The sequence below is a fragment of the Phalacrocorax aristotelis genome, chromosome 26 (assembly GCF_949628215.1).
Source record: "Phalacrocorax aristotelis chromosome 26, bGulAri2.1, whole genome shotgun sequence".
In the NCBI taxonomy this organism is placed as follows: Eukaryota; Metazoa; Chordata; class Aves; order Suliformes; family Phalacrocoracidae; genus Phalacrocorax; species Phalacrocorax aristotelis.
Genome location: NC_134301.1, coordinates 987,411 through 1,004,307, shown reverse-complemented (window position 1 = coordinate 1,004,307; position 16,897 = coordinate 987,411). Strand labels below are relative to the sequence as shown.

General features: G+C 56.1%; 1 protein-coding gene across 9 annotated transcripts; it reads right to left on the bottom strand.

Moving 5' to 3' along the window:
* Window positions 1–2,719: 2,719 nt before the first annotated feature.
* LOC142048571 (uncharacterized) lies at window positions 2,720–16,843 on the bottom strand. Of its 9 annotated transcripts, XR_012657498.1 has the most exons (9): window positions 16,476–16,843; window positions 15,384–15,532; window positions 14,745–14,832; window positions 13,489–13,589; window positions 12,427–12,606; window positions 12,113–12,258; window positions 11,233–11,686; window positions 10,778–10,830; window positions 2,720–10,709 (listed from the first exon to the last, which is right to left on the bottom strand). XR_012657498.1 is itself a non-coding variant. In XM_075075606.1 (7 exons), the coding sequence occupies exons 3-7, from the start codon at window positions 15,494–15,496 to the stop codon at window positions 10,419–10,421; spliced, it is 942 nt and encodes a 313-aa protein (XP_074931707.1). In that variant the 5' UTR covers window positions 15,497–15,532; window positions 15,969–16,059; window positions 16,476–16,841; the 3' UTR covers window positions 2,720–10,418. The 9 variants fall into 9 exon arrangements, 2 of the variants coding, with proteins under 2 accessions (XP_074931707.1, XP_074931706.1); XR_012657497.1 differs by having other exon boundaries at window positions 2,720–10,830; XR_012657500.1 differs by lacking the exon at window positions 11,233–11,686 and having other exon boundaries at window positions 12,427–12,609; window positions 13,489–13,565; window positions 16,476–16,835.
* Window positions 16,844–16,897: the final 54 nt, after the last annotated feature.

The window sequence follows — 16,897 nt, the reverse complement described above, 5'->3', positions numbered from 1 at the left end:
TGACTTTAAAAAATTTGTGCTTAGCTAATAACAGGTGATAAAACATGGGAACCTTTTTTGTAATACCGCTTCAGCAGCACCTTCAGCAATATGTGATGATTTGCCAGTTGGTTTTAATTACATTGACAGGAAATGGATTAAGACAAAGAAGTAGTCAATGTTAATAATGCTTGCCATGTGAATTGCCAAAGCCATCTGTTTAGGTTGTTTTCAGCAGAGCAATTGAGCACTTTCTCAAAAGCAGTGGTTTGGATACTTTAAATATTAAAACTACCATCCTGGCAGCAAGATTTGAGACAGAAGACCACAAAAGTGACTTTTCAATATAATTCATGCTCCTTCTGATGCTGAAGGTTGTTCTGTGCCTGTCACAATGTTAATATAACCTCTTTGCCTGGGAGAATAACTTGTATTTATAAGAAGTGATGTTTGCATACGGAGATTTGGTTATCCTAGCCATGTGTGAATCACTCCTTTCAAAAGAATCCCTTTGTTCTGTATGGATCACTGAATTTTTTTCTGCAGATACTTCAGAATTTATATTTACCTGTCCGGTATCAAGTCCTTCATTAGTCATCATCTACATTTATTCAACAGACATTCACCCTCACTGAAGACACTTTTGAATAGCTTTGTTGCATGCATGTGTGTACATATATCTTAACAAACCTGATCTCTAACTTCTGCAGAATTCCCTGGCCCTGTTCATTGAACCAGCTGCAATCAAACCTGTGTCGTGGCAAGACATGCGAATCCTTCAGTCCCTCGTGTGCCAAGGACAGCATGGGCGAGCCCTCAGGTACATTCAGACAATGAAGCCATCGTTCTCAAGCTGTAGTGAAGTGCAGATTTTCCTCAATGTGCTGTTGTCCAATAGGTAAAGAAATATATGCCACCATTTTGGCATTCAAATACTGTGAAAGGTGGAGAACAAACACTAGAAATCACAGTCCCCTAAATTTCCTTTAAACTTTGAGCAAAATACTTGTGGGGCATCTTTTTGGTGATACTATTAATATGCCTTTACGTCTCAAAAAATTAATTGCAGGTGCATGGTGGAGGCTTGGGGTCTGCTGCAGGAAGACACCACTAAGTTAAAGGAGGAAGAGCTATTAAAAGACATGTATGACATCTGTCGGGAGATGGGACTAGTGGGAGACTTCCTGAAGCTGCCTTTCACAGATGCCGAACAAGTAAGTGTGGGCAAGAAAAAAATCTTAATCCCCTCTTTGCAAAGAGAAGAGGCAGTATCATCATATATGTTTTAAAATGTGTTATTTCTCCTAGAAGTGTTTGGAGAAATTTTTACGGAATCATGAAATTCTTTTAGTCCAGCATCTGCAGCGTGTCAACTGTATGGCAGCACTACAGCTGAACGAGGTGATGAATGTTAACCTTACAGTAAGTGTGAAAGTTCTGCTAAGTGTGCAAGTTTCTCTTAGGGGTTACTAACCGGTTTTGAGACTACAGACAAAAATCCCGCTTTGTTTTTCACACCTTTCCTTGAAATTCTAGGAATAAGTTCCTTACGCTACAGCTGAACCTAAAATTCAAACTAAAAATTTCACTTCCCCAAAGCTACTCTGTGAAGTTGGAAATTCAATGTTACAGACATTGTCGACTCCACTCCAAGTAGTTTGTTTGTGTCTGAGGATTAAATAAGTGTCTTCCCTGTCAGCCACTCTTACCATTCAGTTATTCAGAGGTGTATGTAATGTAGGGTTCGGATTATTGAAATTGTTTGGGTCACTGTGGAATGAAGAGTGTGTTGTATGTCATCTCTTGTATCTTGCATGCAACTCTGGGTGCCAACCCACAGGCAACATTTGCATCATGGGTTGTTCTTTTTATTATTTCCTCAAGTTATAGCATGAGGTCTGCAATTCCATAGCTTTCATTTTTCCACTTTTAGGACAGAAATTCTTACCTAACTTCTGTATCTCAAAATAGCCAGGTCAAATTTTGTGTTATGTGAACTTCTGTTGTGGTTCTGTGATACATTTGCTGTTTTCCAGGGAAGTAAACTTATGGGGTGGTTTTTGAAGGTTCAGGTCCTGCATTTGAAAGCTTTCATCCAGGGGGAAGGGGTGTGTAGGTAGCTTTCTCTTCCTCATTTTAAAACTCACTTCCTTTTGTCCAATGTAATCCACCGTTGCCCTGTATATTCAGTCACCTGGGGCAGTGGCGTTTCAGGATATGCTGGTTTTGGCTGAGAAGGGGTTAATTCCCCTCACTGTGGGGGTCGGCTACCTTTCCAGCTTCCCGCGCTCTGCCATGTGGCGGGGGGGGCTGGGAGGGGCTGGGCCACAGCCTGGACGGCTGACCCCGACTGGCCAATGGGATGTTCATTCCATACCATGTTCCACTATGACCAGTATATTGAGGGGGGGCAGTTGCAACTCAGGAAGGGGTGCGGATGTTGGGTCGGCACGCAGTGAGCAGTTGCATCACGTGCATTTTGTTCCGGTGGTTCATCCTCCTCCCCTCTTCCCCCCTGCCCCGGGTTTCGCACCTCTCGTTGTTTTCCTTTCCATTGCATTTTTGTTGGTTTTTTTTTATTATTATTATTTTAATTATTAAACTGTTCTTATCTCAACCCATGAGCTTTACCCTTCTGAATCTCTCCCCCATCCCACCGGTGGGGGAGTGAGCGAGCGATTGTCTGGGGCTGAGTTGCCAGTAAACCAAAACAGAAAAAACTCATACAACTCCCCAGAACTGATGTACCCATTCATATAAGTTTATTAGTTGGAAATGACAATATGACCCAATATATTTACAGGTTCAGAAATTACTAAAATACAACCAGGCCCATGCCCAGCAAACACAACCTCTAGAAGGGGCTCTGCACACCTTCAATCTAGGGAATTACGTTGGGTAAAAGTACATAAAAGAAAGGATTACTTATCTCCTTTGTGGTGGGAGCCATTTTTGGTATTGCTAAGCTTTCTCAGCGGTAAAGGTGAAAATCTGACTTGGATCCATCAGTCTCACCTGAAAGCTGCAACTGGTCTAGAAACAGAAACAGGAAACCCTCCCACCACCAACGGAACATCCACCACTGCAGAGACAAAATTACAGATGGGAACCTATACAGAGCTAGTGGATCAACTGTGGACTCGCTAACCTTGTGTCAAAAATTCAACAGGGAAGTGGAAAGTAATTTGCTATTTAAGAATTGCACATGCACTGAGCTATATCCTTACTTAAAACCTGAGTCTAATCAAGAGATAATTGTCTTTGGTACAATATGCTTTTTGTTCTTTCTTACTAAAATAATTTAAAACCCCTTACACAAAATGTAGTATAATGAGACATTACATTCTAGATTTGTTCTGGGGTGGTGTTTACTGAGTGCTGCAAACTCCAAAACAATGTGAAGGTGTGCAGATATGAGAACATAAGCAGCTACAGAAGCCAGGGCCCTGCGCTCCTGTGTGACAGACGCACTTGACTCAACCAAACTAGCAGTAGTTTGGTACAGGTTCCAAAGGAGGTGAAGGCCTAGGTGTCACCAGGCCAAGGACTCCTCTAGTTCCAACCTGCTCTCTGAAAACCCACAAAGGAACAGTGCAGCATGGAGAGCATCAATGCATATGGGCTTGGAACACCGATCATGCAATTAACACATGAATAGCGGGTGGCTTTTCCAAGACTCATTTCTCAAGGAACAAAGTTGTGAGTACAGAAGTCTCATGCATACATTTTCCATGGCATGTAATTTGACCTCAAGCCAACCACTTTATTCCATAAATACGACAGCCTAAGTGAGCCTTCTTTGAGCTAGGCAGAGTGGCTGCACAGCAGTGATCTTCCCTTGAGCTGGGACACCTCTCAGGGTCTCCTCGAGGCTGAGAGACCTTTCACCAATGGCAGATCTTTGCTAAGTGACATCTCTTGTTACAGCTCTTTATAAACTCTGACAGCGCCTCAATGTAGTGAAAGGTATTGTGGGCTGTAAAACAGCTCTGTATCTTGGTTTAAAGCATCCCATAAAGACACTCTCCAACAGATGGTTTTGCTTCATTGTTAGTAACAAAATGGTGAACATTACCTTGCTTTGGCAGCTTCTTTAAAGGCTGGAGCAGAGAGGAGGCAGTTCTGCCAAGAAACCCTCACAGCTACCACCTCCTTAACATTGGGTAGTGTGTGCAGGAGCTCATCAGCATCTTTGCTGAGCGCCTCATCATCAACCCCAACGTTGCCTACGAGCACTTCAGGGACAAGTACCTGGGCACCAAGTGCGGGGGTGAGCCGGGAGGCTGGGGAAGGCTTGTCTGGGAGGACCCCGAGTCACTGAGCCAACTCTGTGGTGGGCACAGCCACCCTCACACATTGGGGCAAGCCCCTACACTCTTCCGGATTTCTCTGGCAGCATCAGCAAGGCTGACAGTAGGCTACAAGCCCAGGGAGTATGAAATTGTGAGCCCTGAGGTGATCAGCCAAGGGTCCCAGCCCACTGCTGCCCCTCCTAGTGCAGCCACTGACCCTGCTGCCACCCTTGCCTCCATGCTGGCAGCCCCCCCACACCCCTCCATATGGCTCCTGAGCCAATGCCTGGCAAGGCATGCAGCAGCAGCAACGGTAAGTCCTGCAACTGGGCGCTAGATTGGGGTAGAAACAGGGGTTTCCTGTGCCAGGGAACCCGATAAAGAGCCTGGTGGGGCTGTCGCGCCAAAAACAACCGTCTGCTCTCGCGAGTGCGGCAGACAGGGCTTGGGCACTGCTGGGGCAATGGTGGGAGATTTAAACGGCTCCCTAGGGAGCGTGGCAAACAGGATGGGCAAACAGGGCGTGGTGCATCAGGAAGGGCATGGCGTGGCAGTTTGCATGGCAGTTTGTGCAGGCAGGGCGAGCAGGCAGCTGGCAAGCTCGCCTCGTGGTCTATGCTCTCCCGGAAAAGATTTAGCCATGGTCTCTGCTCAGGCAAGAGCTATCGCCAGGAGGCATGTGGCAACGCAGACAGAACTCTCACTAAAACATGCAGCCACCCAGGTCTCTGGCTGCAGGGAGTGCCAGAGCCTTGCTCCGGTCATGGAGCGCTCCCGAGACAGGACCTGCATGAGGTGTGAGCAGGTGGAGGATCTGCTCAGCATGGTGGCAGAGCTGAAAGAGGATGTTGCAAGACTGAGGAGTATCAAGGAATGCGAGAGGGAGATAGACTGGTGGAGCCACTTCCTACCATCCCTGAGACAAGCACACCAGATAGAAGCATCAAGAGAAGGAGTGGCCCCCTGCCCTCGTGCTGCCAGGCAGAGGGAGGGGACCCAAGAGACGGAGGATGGATGCAGATCCCTGCTCGGCGCAGTAGGCGAATCCTCTCCCGGCCGACTTCACCCCCACAGGTGCCCTTACAGAACAGGTATGGGAATCTGGAGCCTGAGGGACAGGAGGACAAAGATACAGAGAGTGATCCACCCACCCAAGGGGTTGACTAGAGGGAACCAGTCAGCCCCACGCATTACAACAGCCACTGGTAAGAAAAAAAGAAGGGCAATTGTCGTAGGCAACTCCCTTCTGAGGGGAACAGAGGGCCCGATATGCTGGCCGGACCCATCCCATAGGGAAGTCTGCTGCCTCCCTGAGGCAAGGGTAAGAGACATTACCAGGAAGTTCCCTAGGCTAGTAAAAGGATCCGATTATTATCCGCTAGTGGCTGTCCAGGTCGTCAGTGATGAGGTAGCTGAGAGAGGTGCAAAGACAATCAAAAGGGACTTTAGAGAACTGGGGCGATTACTTGAAGGATCAGGAGCGCAGGTAGTGTTTTCCTCCATCCCATCGGTAGCCGGGAGGCATACGGAGAGGAACAGGAAGTCCCAGCTCGTTAACATGTGGCTCGGAGGCTGGTGCCAGCAGTGGAATTTTGGTGTTTTTGAGCATGGGGCAGTTTACATGGCCCCAGGCCTGCTGGAGACGGATGGGGTTCACCTGTCCCAAAGGGGGAAATGGATTCTGGCCCAGGAGTTAGCAGGCCTCGTTGAGAAAGCTTTAAACTAGATATGAAGGGGGAAGGGGATAAAACCAGGCTTGCTAGGAACGAGCCTAGGGGTGGCATACCTGTGTTGAAGAGACCAATAGATCAATTGAAGTGTATTTATACCAATGCATGCAGCATGGGCAATAAACAGGAGGAGCTGGAAGCCATCGCACGTCAGGGAACCTATGATGTGGTCACCATCATGGAAACATGGTGGGACGACTCACACAACTGGAGCACTGCAATGGATGGCTACAAGCTCTTTAGAAGGGACAGGCAAGGAAGGAGAGGTGGATGGGTAGCCTTGTATGTTAGAGTGTTTTAACTGTCTAGAACTCAATGACGGTAATGATAAGGTTGCGTGCTTATGGGTAAGGGTCAGGGGGAAGGCCAACAAGGCAGACATCCTGGCTGGAGTCTGTTATAGACCACCCAACCAGGATGAGGAGACACATGAAGTACTCTACAAGCAGTTGGTTGAAGTCTCACAATCTCTAGCCCTAGTTCTCATGGGAGACTTCAACTTACCAGATACCTGCTGGAAATACAACACAGCAGAGAGAAGGCAGTCTCGGAGATTCCTGGAGTGTGTGGGAGATAACTTCCTGACACAACTGCTAAGCAAGCCAACCAGGGGAGGTGCCCCACTGGACCTGCTGTTTATTAACAGAGAAGGGCTGGTGGGTGATGTGGTGGTCAGAGGCTGTCTTGGGCTCAGCAACCATGACATGATAGTTTTTGATTCTTGCAGAAGTAAGGAAGAGGGTCAGCAAAACCACTACCCTGGACTTCAGAAGGTCAGACTTTGGATTGTTAAGGAGCCCGGTTAACAGAGTCCCTTGGGAGGCAGTCCTGAAGGGCAAAGGAGTCCAGGAAGGCTGGATGTTATTAAAGAAGGAAGTCGCAAAGGTGCAGCAGCAGGCTGTCCCCATGTGCCGTAAGTCGAGCAGGCAGGGGATAAGGCCGGCTTGGCTGAATAGTGAGCTTTGACTGGAATTCAAGAAAAAAAGGAGAGCTTACCACCTTTGGAAGAAGGGGCAGGTGACTCTGGAGGACTACAAGGGTGTTGTGAGGTTATGCAGGGAAAAGATTAGGAAGGCGAAGGCGCAGCTGGAACTTAAACTGGCCGCCACCATTAAAGATAACAAAAAATGTTTTTATAAATATATCAGTGACAAAAGAAGGGCCAGGGAGAATCTCCCTCCTTTGTTGGATGCGGAAGGTAACCTTGCCAGGAAAGATGAGGAGAAGGCTGAGGTACTTAATGCTTTCTTTGCCTCAGTCTTTAATAGTCAGACTGGTCACCCTCAGGGTTGTCAGGCCCCTGTGCTGGGAGTTGGAGATAGTATGCAGAATGAAGTTCTAGTTGTTGAAGAGGTGGCAGTCACCAACCTGCTCCTTCACCTGGATGTTCACAAGTCCATGGGGCCAGAGGGGATCCACCCGAGGATACTGAGGGAGCTGGCAGAGGAGCTTGCCAGGCCACTGTCCATCATTTATCAGCAGTCCTGGTCAACCGGGGAGGTCCCAGATGACTGGAAACTAGCAAATGTGACGCCCATCTACAAGAAGGTTCGGAAGGAGGATCCGGGGAACTACAGGCCTGTCAGCCTCACCTTGGTGCCGGGAAAGGTCATGGAGCAGATCATCTTGAATGCCATTACGCAGCACATGCAGGACACCCAGGGGATCGGGCTCAGCCAGCATGGGTTTATGAAAGGGAGGTCCTGCCTCACTAACCTGGTGTCCTTCTATGATAAGGTGACCTGCTTAGTGGATATGGGGAAGGCTGTAGATTAGATGTTGTCTACTTGGACTTTGGTAAGGCCTTTGACACTGTCTCCCACAGCATTCTCCTGGAGAAGCTGGCTGCTCACGGCTTGGACAAGTGCACTCTGCACTGGGTTAAAAGCTGGCTGGATGGCCGAGCCCAGAGAGTGGTGGTGAATGGAGTCAAAACCAGTTGGCGGCCGGTCACGAGTGGTGTTCCCCAGGGCTCAGTGTTGGGGCCAGTCCTGTTCAATATCTTCACTGATGATCTGGATGAGGGGATCGAGGGCACCCTCAGTAAGTTTGCAGATGACACCAAGCTGGGTGGAAGTGTCAATCTGCTGGAGGGCAGGAAGGCCCTACAGAGGGGCCTGGACAGGCTGGATCGTTGGGCTGGGGCCAATGGTATGAGATTCAACAAGGCCAAGTGCCAGCTCCCGCACTTGGATAACAACAACCCCAGGCAATGCTACAGGCTTGGGGAGGAGTGGCTGGAGAGCTGCCAGGAGGAAAAGGACCTGGGGGTGTTGGTTGACAGCTGGCTGAGCATGAGCCGGCAGTGTGCTCAGGCAGCCAAGAAGGCCAATGGCGTCTGTGCTTGTATCAGGAATAGTGTGGCCAGCAGGAACAGGGAGGTGATCGTGCCCCTGTGCTCAGCACTGGTGAGGCCACACCTCGAGTACTGTGTGCAGTTTTGGGCCCCTCACTACAAGAAGGACATCGAGGTGCTGGAGCGTGTCCAGAGAAAGGCAACAAAGTTGGTGAAGGGCCTAGAGAACAAGTCTTATGAGGAGCAGCTGAGGGAATTGGGGTTGTTTAGTATGGAGGAGGCTGAGGGGAGACCTTATCGCTCTCTACAGCTACCTGAAAGGAGGTTGTAGCGAGGTGGGGGTCAGTCTCTTCACCCTAGTAACAAGCAATAGGATGAGAGGAAATGGCCTCAAGCTGCGCCAGGGGAAGTTTAGGTTGTATATTAGGAAAAAATTCTTCACCGAAAGGGTTGTCAGGCATTGGAACAGGCTGCCCAGGGAGGTGGTGAAGTCACCATCCCTGGAAGTATTTAGAAGGGTAGATGTGGCGCTTGAGGCTATGGTTTAGTGATGGACTTGGCAGTGATAGGTCAGCAGTTTGACTCAATGCTCTTAAGGGTCTTTTCCGACCTTAATGGTTCTGATTCTATGATGCACAGGGCTGGTGGGCAACCCTGGCACCAGATGTGGGTGATGGTGGCCCATGCATGGGACAAACCTAACTTTCCATCTCTCTCCCCTCTTCTCCTAACCTTGCTCCAACTTTCTCACCTCTGGGAAGCGCAAGGAGGCAAGAACCTCTCCACTGGCCACCCCCATGCTAGGAACTGCCTGCAGTGGCTCACTGCTGCCTCCACCCCTGGTGACCCACAGAGCCAAGCAAGGTGAGAGCCTGGAAGGGATGCTGGGAACAGTGGTGTGGTGTGACTGAGGACATCTCGGAGGGCACACCAGCACCATGTGGTACTGAGCTTTTGCCTCCCTCCCAACCACAAAGCTCAATCCTGCACAGTTTGGGCAAGTCCTGGACACTGTGCAGGTAGCAGCTGATGCTCTAGAAGAATGCTGTGCTGACAGTGGAGATGGGTCCCACCAGCACACACTGGGATGGATGGGATGGGCTCCCCATCCTGGCCCCCCCGCTCACCCTCCTTCCTCCCTCATCCCCCTACAGATTACAGACAGAATGATGGAAAACTTGGCCATTGCAGAAAACAAGTTGGCTGCCACAGAAGTCTGCATAAAGGGGATGCAGAAGTGAGAGCACCCCAGAGACCCCCCAGACTTCCCTGTTCCCCCCGCCCCAGGCCCTGCAAGCCCCTGGGAATCCATCCCTCCCCTCCATTCCCACCCAGGGGGGATCTCTGTGACCCCCCCCACCTGAATTTACATCAACAGACAACCCAGCTCAAAGCGTGTCTATATCAGCATCTCCTTAGGGCACAAGCAGGGCCTAGCCGCTGGGTTTTAAATGCACCTTTTAAGAGTGCATAATCCCCTCCAGCCCCCTTCCCCTGCAGCCTCCTCCTTGCACTGTCAGAAAGCTGCGACCCACAGGGGAACATCTCATCTCCTCATTGACACACCAGGGCAGGGCGGCGGGGGGGTGTGTGTGTGTGACCCCAAGGGAATGGCAACAGTCCGGGGCAGGGCACATGCCCCCCAGGCTGATGGAGATGATTATTGCTGGTACTGGGGGAGGGGAAGAGGGGGAACTTCATTTTTGGTGGGGGAGAGCCTCATGCTAAACTAACCCTGAGCAGATCTGGCCATGGGGCCACAACACCCCCAGGCTGGAGGTGAAGAGAAGGTGGGGGCAGCACACCCCCCAGGGCAGGGAGGGCCCCCCCAGGTGCATCCCCTAGCACCAATTCTGTCCCGCCAGCATGAGGGCTTCCCAGGTGGGTGTACTGTTGACCTACCCCATATGGAAAATGGCTTCAGAGGTGCTTCATCTGGGGAGGGGGCTGTTGCCCTGTGCTTGGAGTAACCCCCCACTCCAGTGGAGCCTCCTTCCCCCCACTGCCGGGGTGGGGACCCAGACCACCAGGACATGCCCGCAGCCAAGACAAGATGTGCTGGGGGTGCCTGTGGCCTGCAGCAGGGAGGGGGCTGTGACCCCCCTCATCCATAGGTGAGTGCTAGGGGTGCCCCCACCCCAGCACTGTCATGTCAGCAGCTTCCTCTGGCAGTTGACAGGGCACCCAGGCCATGGGCACCAAGCCACAGCCACGTCCACCTGGGGAGGGGTGTGTGTGCAGATTATGGAGGACATGGGGGTGGATGCCCCTACCCCAGTCTCCCTTCCCCTCTCGGTCCCCCCCACCCCCCTCCCAGTGTCCCTGTCCCCACTTACGGTGGGGCCAGCCCACAGATTGGTGCTGAGCCCCCTCCGTTGCAGTGTCTCCAGGTGGCTGCTGGGCTGGGGGGTGCTGCAAGAACCAAGGGGTCAGGTGGGGTGGGGGGAAGTGACAAAGCCCCCCATGTCCCCTGCACTCACCTGGCCTTCCTCCTCCAGCCCTGGCAGGATGGGCACAGACACAGGGAGTTCCCCTGTGCGAGGAAGGGGTCAGCATGGGGGACCCCAGTACCACAGTGCATCTCCCAGTCCACCCAGTGCTTCCTTACACTTCCCACAGCCTTGGTTCCCCCCGGCTTCACCCTAGCACCTACTCCCACTGCCCTCCCAGTTGCTCTCCCAGACCCCCCAATATCTCCCTATTGCTCCCCCATGATATGCCCCACCCCAGCACACATTCCCAGTGCCCCCCCAATACATCCCAGTAGCATATAATGCCCCCCAGTATACCCACAACAGCACCCAAAGGTTGTACTCAGTACCTCCCAGTACATCCCCACTGACACCCAGCTGGTCCTTATATCCAGCCCGTGGGCTCCCAGTATCCCCCCAGCAGGATCCAGTGCTCTTCAGTATCTCCCAGTAGGTCCCAGTACCTTGATCACCTCCACTCTGAGCTGCTGCTCAGCTGCTGGGATGTCCCCAGTGCAGCGCCGGGCAGGATGGGGGGCCAGGGGGGCTGCGGTTGGAAGCCCCTTCTCACCCCTGTCACCCACCTGCCCGTTGAAGTGCCGCTGAGTGCCCCAGCCCCCCTGGCCAGCCCCACGCCGGCAGCTCTTGGGGCTGGGGGGCCCACAAAGGGATGCTGTCTCCCTGTTGAGCCTCTCAGCCGACCAGCGGCCCCTTGAGGGGGGGCCATGAGGTAGGGCACACCTGGGCACCCCCACTGGGTCTGGAGCTGCTCGGCTCAGCCTGACAGGGTGCAGGGGGCTCTAAGGCACTTGGGGTGTCCTTGGGAAGGCTGGGAGGTGCAGGAGGGCTTGGGGAGCCTCCAGCACTGGGACTGAATGGTGTTGCCGACTTCTCAGGGGAGCCAAACCTGGGGCCCAGCTGCGGGGGAGCAGTGAGGGTCAGCAAACCCTCCCATTGTGTGCCCCACATCCCCTTTTGTCCCATACAACCCCCATACCCTCCTTCCTGCCCATCCCATCCCTGTGAGTCCCTATATCCTCCCTGCACTCCACCATTCGCCTGTTCCCTTTGATCCCCATCACCCCCAGGACTCCCATGTCATACCAACACTCCGAAACCTCCCATCCTCCTAAAAGCCCCAGACTTCACATGGTCCCCAAGTCCCTCCATTACATCCCAACAACCCTAGCCTGCCCCCCACCCCATCCTTTCCCATGTCCTCCCATGCCCTTTGCAAACTACTATTCAAAACCTCCAGGCCCCACCACCCCCATATGTCCTCCCCAAAACCCCAGGGCCCTTCCAGCCCTCCTGGCCCCTCGTGTCCCCACCCCAGCAGCCCACCTGCAGGCTCTGGAGCAGTCTGGCCAGGGGGCTAGTGGTGCCCAGCAGGGAGCCCTGGCCCAGGCCCAGCAACAGTCCCAGGGGGGACAGCGTGGGGAGCAGCAGTGGGCAATGCTGGAGCAGGGGGCTAAGCGCCAGTAGGTTGCCTGGGGGGGACGAGTGAAAGGCAAGATATTACCCAGGTGCCAGGGGCACCCCCTGCCCCCCAGCATGCCCCCAGTACCCCCCTGAGCACCAGCACCCCTCACCCAAGCAGTCCCTCCACCAAAGCCCTGAGGTGCTCCCAAGGCACCCAGCTCCCCAACCCCACTCACCCAGCAGCACGGCACTGAGCAGGGAGCTGCCCAGATGGGGTCCCAGCAAGTTGAGGTGCTCCGGGGTGCCCATGGGCTGTTGGGGGCCCGGCCCTCCCTGCACGGGGCCTCAGTAGTTATGGCGGGGGTGCCAGTTGAGGTAGGTGCCACAGAGGGGCTGGAGGGGCTGGCAAGGCTGGACTGCTGGCAAGAGGGGCAAGTTGGGGGCACATCCAAAACATGGGGCAGAGACAACCCCAGGCCTCGCTGCCAGGACAAAACCAACCCGTCCTCCTCATCCTCCTCCCATGCCCTAGGGGCAAGCAACCTCTTGCACCCTCCCCCCCGGGCAAAGGCTCTGCTCTCCCAGGGGCACATACATATCCCCACCTTCCTCCCCAGGGGCAGCTACTTCTCTGCCCCAGTCTGGGTGCTAATACCTTCCACCACTGTCCTCCCTGGGGCAAACACACCTCCTGCCAGTGCCTTGGGATGATGTTTTCCTGCTACTGCACCGCAGGCAAATACACTCCTTCCTCTTCCCCAGGGTTAAATACACACCCAATACCACAGGGCAGCCATTGGTAGGGGCAAATCCCCCCAGGTACCATCACCCTTGCTCCTAGAGGGGGGAAATAGCTTCACCTATGGTCCCCCTCCCTTAGTAGAGGGGGAACTCCCCTTCATCAACCTCCTCCCTGCAAGGGCCCCCCCAACCCCTCTCCTCCCTACCCTGAAGCAATCCCCCTATTTCCAGGGAGCAAAGGGGCCAGTCTCACCGGGGGGGCAGCAGGGGCAGGCTCAAGGGGGCCCAGCCAGCAGCACAGGGTGGAGGGCGAGCGAGGCAGGCAGTGTGGAGAGAATCAGGGGCTGGCTGGGCAGCAGCACGCAGCCCTCAGGGACAGGTCCCCGTGCCTCCCACCTGGCCCCACAGCCACAAGGGGCTCCCTCAGGGCAGGAAACCCCCCAGCACCACTGCTGCAGCCATCCCAGGGCATGGTCCGCCCCTGGTTGATCGAGGGACATCTGCTGCACCCCTGTTCCCCGCCAACTGCCCGGCCCCACTGGCATTGCCCCACATACCTGGGCTGCCGTTACGGCCAGAGGCTTTTGACTGCAGGGAGGTTCCTGAGGTGGGTTCGGAAGATGCTGCTGGGTGCCTGAAGAGACCCAGGAGCTGCCCGCTGAAGTCCCAGCCAGTGGGCAGGAGCCCGGTGCCAGGGCAGGGCGAGCTGTCAGTAGCAGGCAGGGAGACCAGGGGGAGGCTGAGCCCCCCGGGCTTCCAACCCCAGTACCCTGAGTACCCAGCAGGCTCAGCAGGTCTGCAAGAGGCTGCTCAGTCACCGGTGGGTGCATCCCTTTGGCCTCAGGGGGCACTCTGTGAGCTGCCAGGTCCTGGGGCTCAGGGCACCAGGGGCACTGGGCCCCCCTGCCCAGGGCCCACTCACCCACAAGAGAAAGCAGCATCCCAGGGGGGAGTGGGCAGACGGGTAAAGAGTACAGGGGCAGGTGCAGGGTTGGGGCTTCCCAGCTTGGCAGCCAAGCTCAGCAGGCTGCTGGCAGGAAGAGGGGTGCTTGCTGGTGGCAGCCATAAAAAGCCTCTGCCCTCGGGGACAGCATCTAAGGGCACTGGCAGGTTATTGCTGCTTTGGTTGGTTAAGGATCACTGACAGGAAGGTCGACCTTGCCTGCCTGGGGGCCACTGGTGGTGGCCAGCAGGCACGGCCCTGGCCCTCCGGCTCTGGGCTTTCTCCAGTCACCCCCTGCAACGGGGCTGGCCAGCTGCTATTCCTGCCTGCGGGGCGCTGGCTCCAGGTGCCCTCAGCAAGGGGCACCACAGGAGATCTGGGGGGGGTCACCACATCTGGTGGGGACAAGCAGAGGCCAAAGCAGGGGCTAGCAGGTGGGCGGTCCTTGGGGCTGCCATTGGCCCTGGAGATGATGTCGTGGGGCTGCAGAAAGGGTGGGGTGATGAGCCAGGTCCCTGTGGGGGCATATGTGGCCTCCAGGGTCTTCGCTCCCAAGGGGACCCTGAGGAAGCTGCCAACAGTGCTGGGCAGGGGGATGCTGGTGCTGGGGGTTGTGGCCAGGTGCCCCTCTGCTGAGAACAGCAGGGTCAGGCCAGGACCTGTAGGGAACCACAGGGACGCAGGGGTCAAGTGGGCACCAGCAGGACATAGGCACCCGTATCTCTAAACTGGGATGGATTGGGAAGGTGGGGGACAGGAAAGATCAGGGGGGCAGGATGTGACAGGGAAGATGGGGGAGCCCTGGGAAATGTGGGGAAACCAGGAGGGCACCGAGTGGACTGGGATGGGTGGTAAGAACCCAGGACTTACAAGATACACAGGAAACATCTGGGTCTGGACAGGCATGACCAGGAGATGCATGGGGTAACGCGGACAAGGCAGATACACCAGCGGGACCCTGAGGAAAGATAAGCATGGGCAGGGTACCCTGGTACCTGTGCCTGTGTGGCAGGGGCCTGGGACACCCTCCACGGTACAGCACGGCCATGGCCGCTGTTTTCCAGTGGTGATTGCAGAGTTTGGTCATGTCCTGCTGGCCCTTGGCCCCAGGGGTCCCTCGCCCAGCCACCACCGCCCCTGGGTTGAAGTTAAACACCTGCAGGGACAGGGCAGGCTGCGAGTAACAACTGGCTACCCCACAGGGACAAAAAGACCCACCAGCACAGGGCAGCCATATACCCCCTCCTACAGCCAAGGCAATCCCTTGCATCCCACCATGTCTGGGGAGTGCCCCCAGTACAGCAACCCCCCCAGTCCCCCGATCCACCCCACCCCACGCCTTGTGCATGTTGAGTGGACACTCGAGGCCACACTTGCAAGTCCCATCGGCCAGGAGGTAGGCACAAGTCTGTTCCAGCGAAGTCAGCGTGGTGCCGCTAGGGCTGGGTGGCAGAGGTGGTGAGCAGGCGTCAGGGAGGGGAGTGGGTGGGCATCAGGGGCTGCTCCTACCTGATGTAGCACACGGAGCCCTCCTCCACCTTACGCTCCCAACCCACAGGCACAGGCCCAGCCAACGGGCACGTGGGTTGCTCTCTTCTGGTGCAGTCATCGCCGCTGCTCATTGTGCCCCCTCGTCACACAAGCGCCTGCGGTGGGTGCTGGCAGGGGGAAAACAAATGGGCCAATAGGACTCGGCAGGACTGGGGGTGCCAGGGCACTAGGGAAGGGCTGGGGGGGACCAGGGGTGCTCAGAGCCATAAGGCAGCAGAAGGAGCCCCCAGAGGGTGCCCAGGGGCCACGGGGCAGGACCACAGGGGTCTGAAGAAAGAAGTCATCTGCCCAGGGAAGTAGAGCAGGACTGGGGGCAGCGGCTGCCCCCCCGACCTTTGCCAGCCCTCCCCCCACACCAGCCCTCCGTCCTGTTAATCCCCGTGTCCCCTCACAGGCAGGAGAGAACAGTGACCTATAAAACACCCGAGGAACCACAGCTAAAAGGCAAACAGCTGCTGCTGGCCCTAATCCCCGGTGGGGCAGGGGGGGCCGGGGGGGCATCAGCACTAGCTAGGGGTGCGGGGGGGTGGGTACACCTCGCACCTCCTTATCCCTGCGAACATCCCAGCGTCAAGCCCGCGGCCGGTGGGCTGCGGCGCCCGCGGTTGCTGCCCCGACGGTACCCTGCAGGTCTCTGAGCGGCAGAAAGATTCAACACACGGCAGCAGCCACGCAGGGCCCCACGGGCCAGAGGGTGCGGGGGTGGGGAAGTGAGGGGGGTGGAACACACAACACCCAGGCATCCAGACACCTCCTCTGGACAAGGAGCCCCGCCGCCCTGACCACCTCCCCAGAATCCCGAGTGTGCTTTCGCTCCCTGCAGCGACACGCAGGGTGGGGCAGGGACGAGCCCACGCACCAGCCATAGTGGGCTGGGGGGAGCGGGTCCCTCCCGTGACAACCCCCGCCCCCGGCCGGGGGGTGGGCGCTGCTGGGGCGGCCCGTGGGACCACGCGGGTGCGTGTCCAGGGGCACGGGCGAGGGATGGGCGCCCCGCGCGGGGTGGGGAGGAGGCGAGAGGACAGGGCGCCCCAACCCACCCGCACCCACCTGCGTTCATGGCGGCGGCCGGCGGAGCTGGGCTGGACGCCGCGGCACAGGGCACCGGGTCCCCGGTCCTGCCGGGCCCCGCCAAGAGGTGGGGCAGCCTGCGCACCGCGCCTGCACGCGGCGGGGGGCCCGATCCCGGCGTGCCCCGCGCGGGGCAGCACCGGGAGCGCCCCGGGATGCGGTGGGAAGTGTCGGGGCCTTGCTGCCCGTGCCCTGGGAAGTCACCGGGGCCGCGCCAGGCCCCTGGCGCTCCCCGGGACTGTACGAGGCTGCCGCCACTCACCCCAGCCCTGCCCCGTTGTGGCGCTGCGGGCCCTTTAAGGCAGGGTGGGGCCGGTTTCCAGACATTGCATCATCCGCCCGCGTGACTCACCGGAGGCGCGCACCCCGCCGGAGCGGCTCCTACCCCCTAGGCGGTTGCG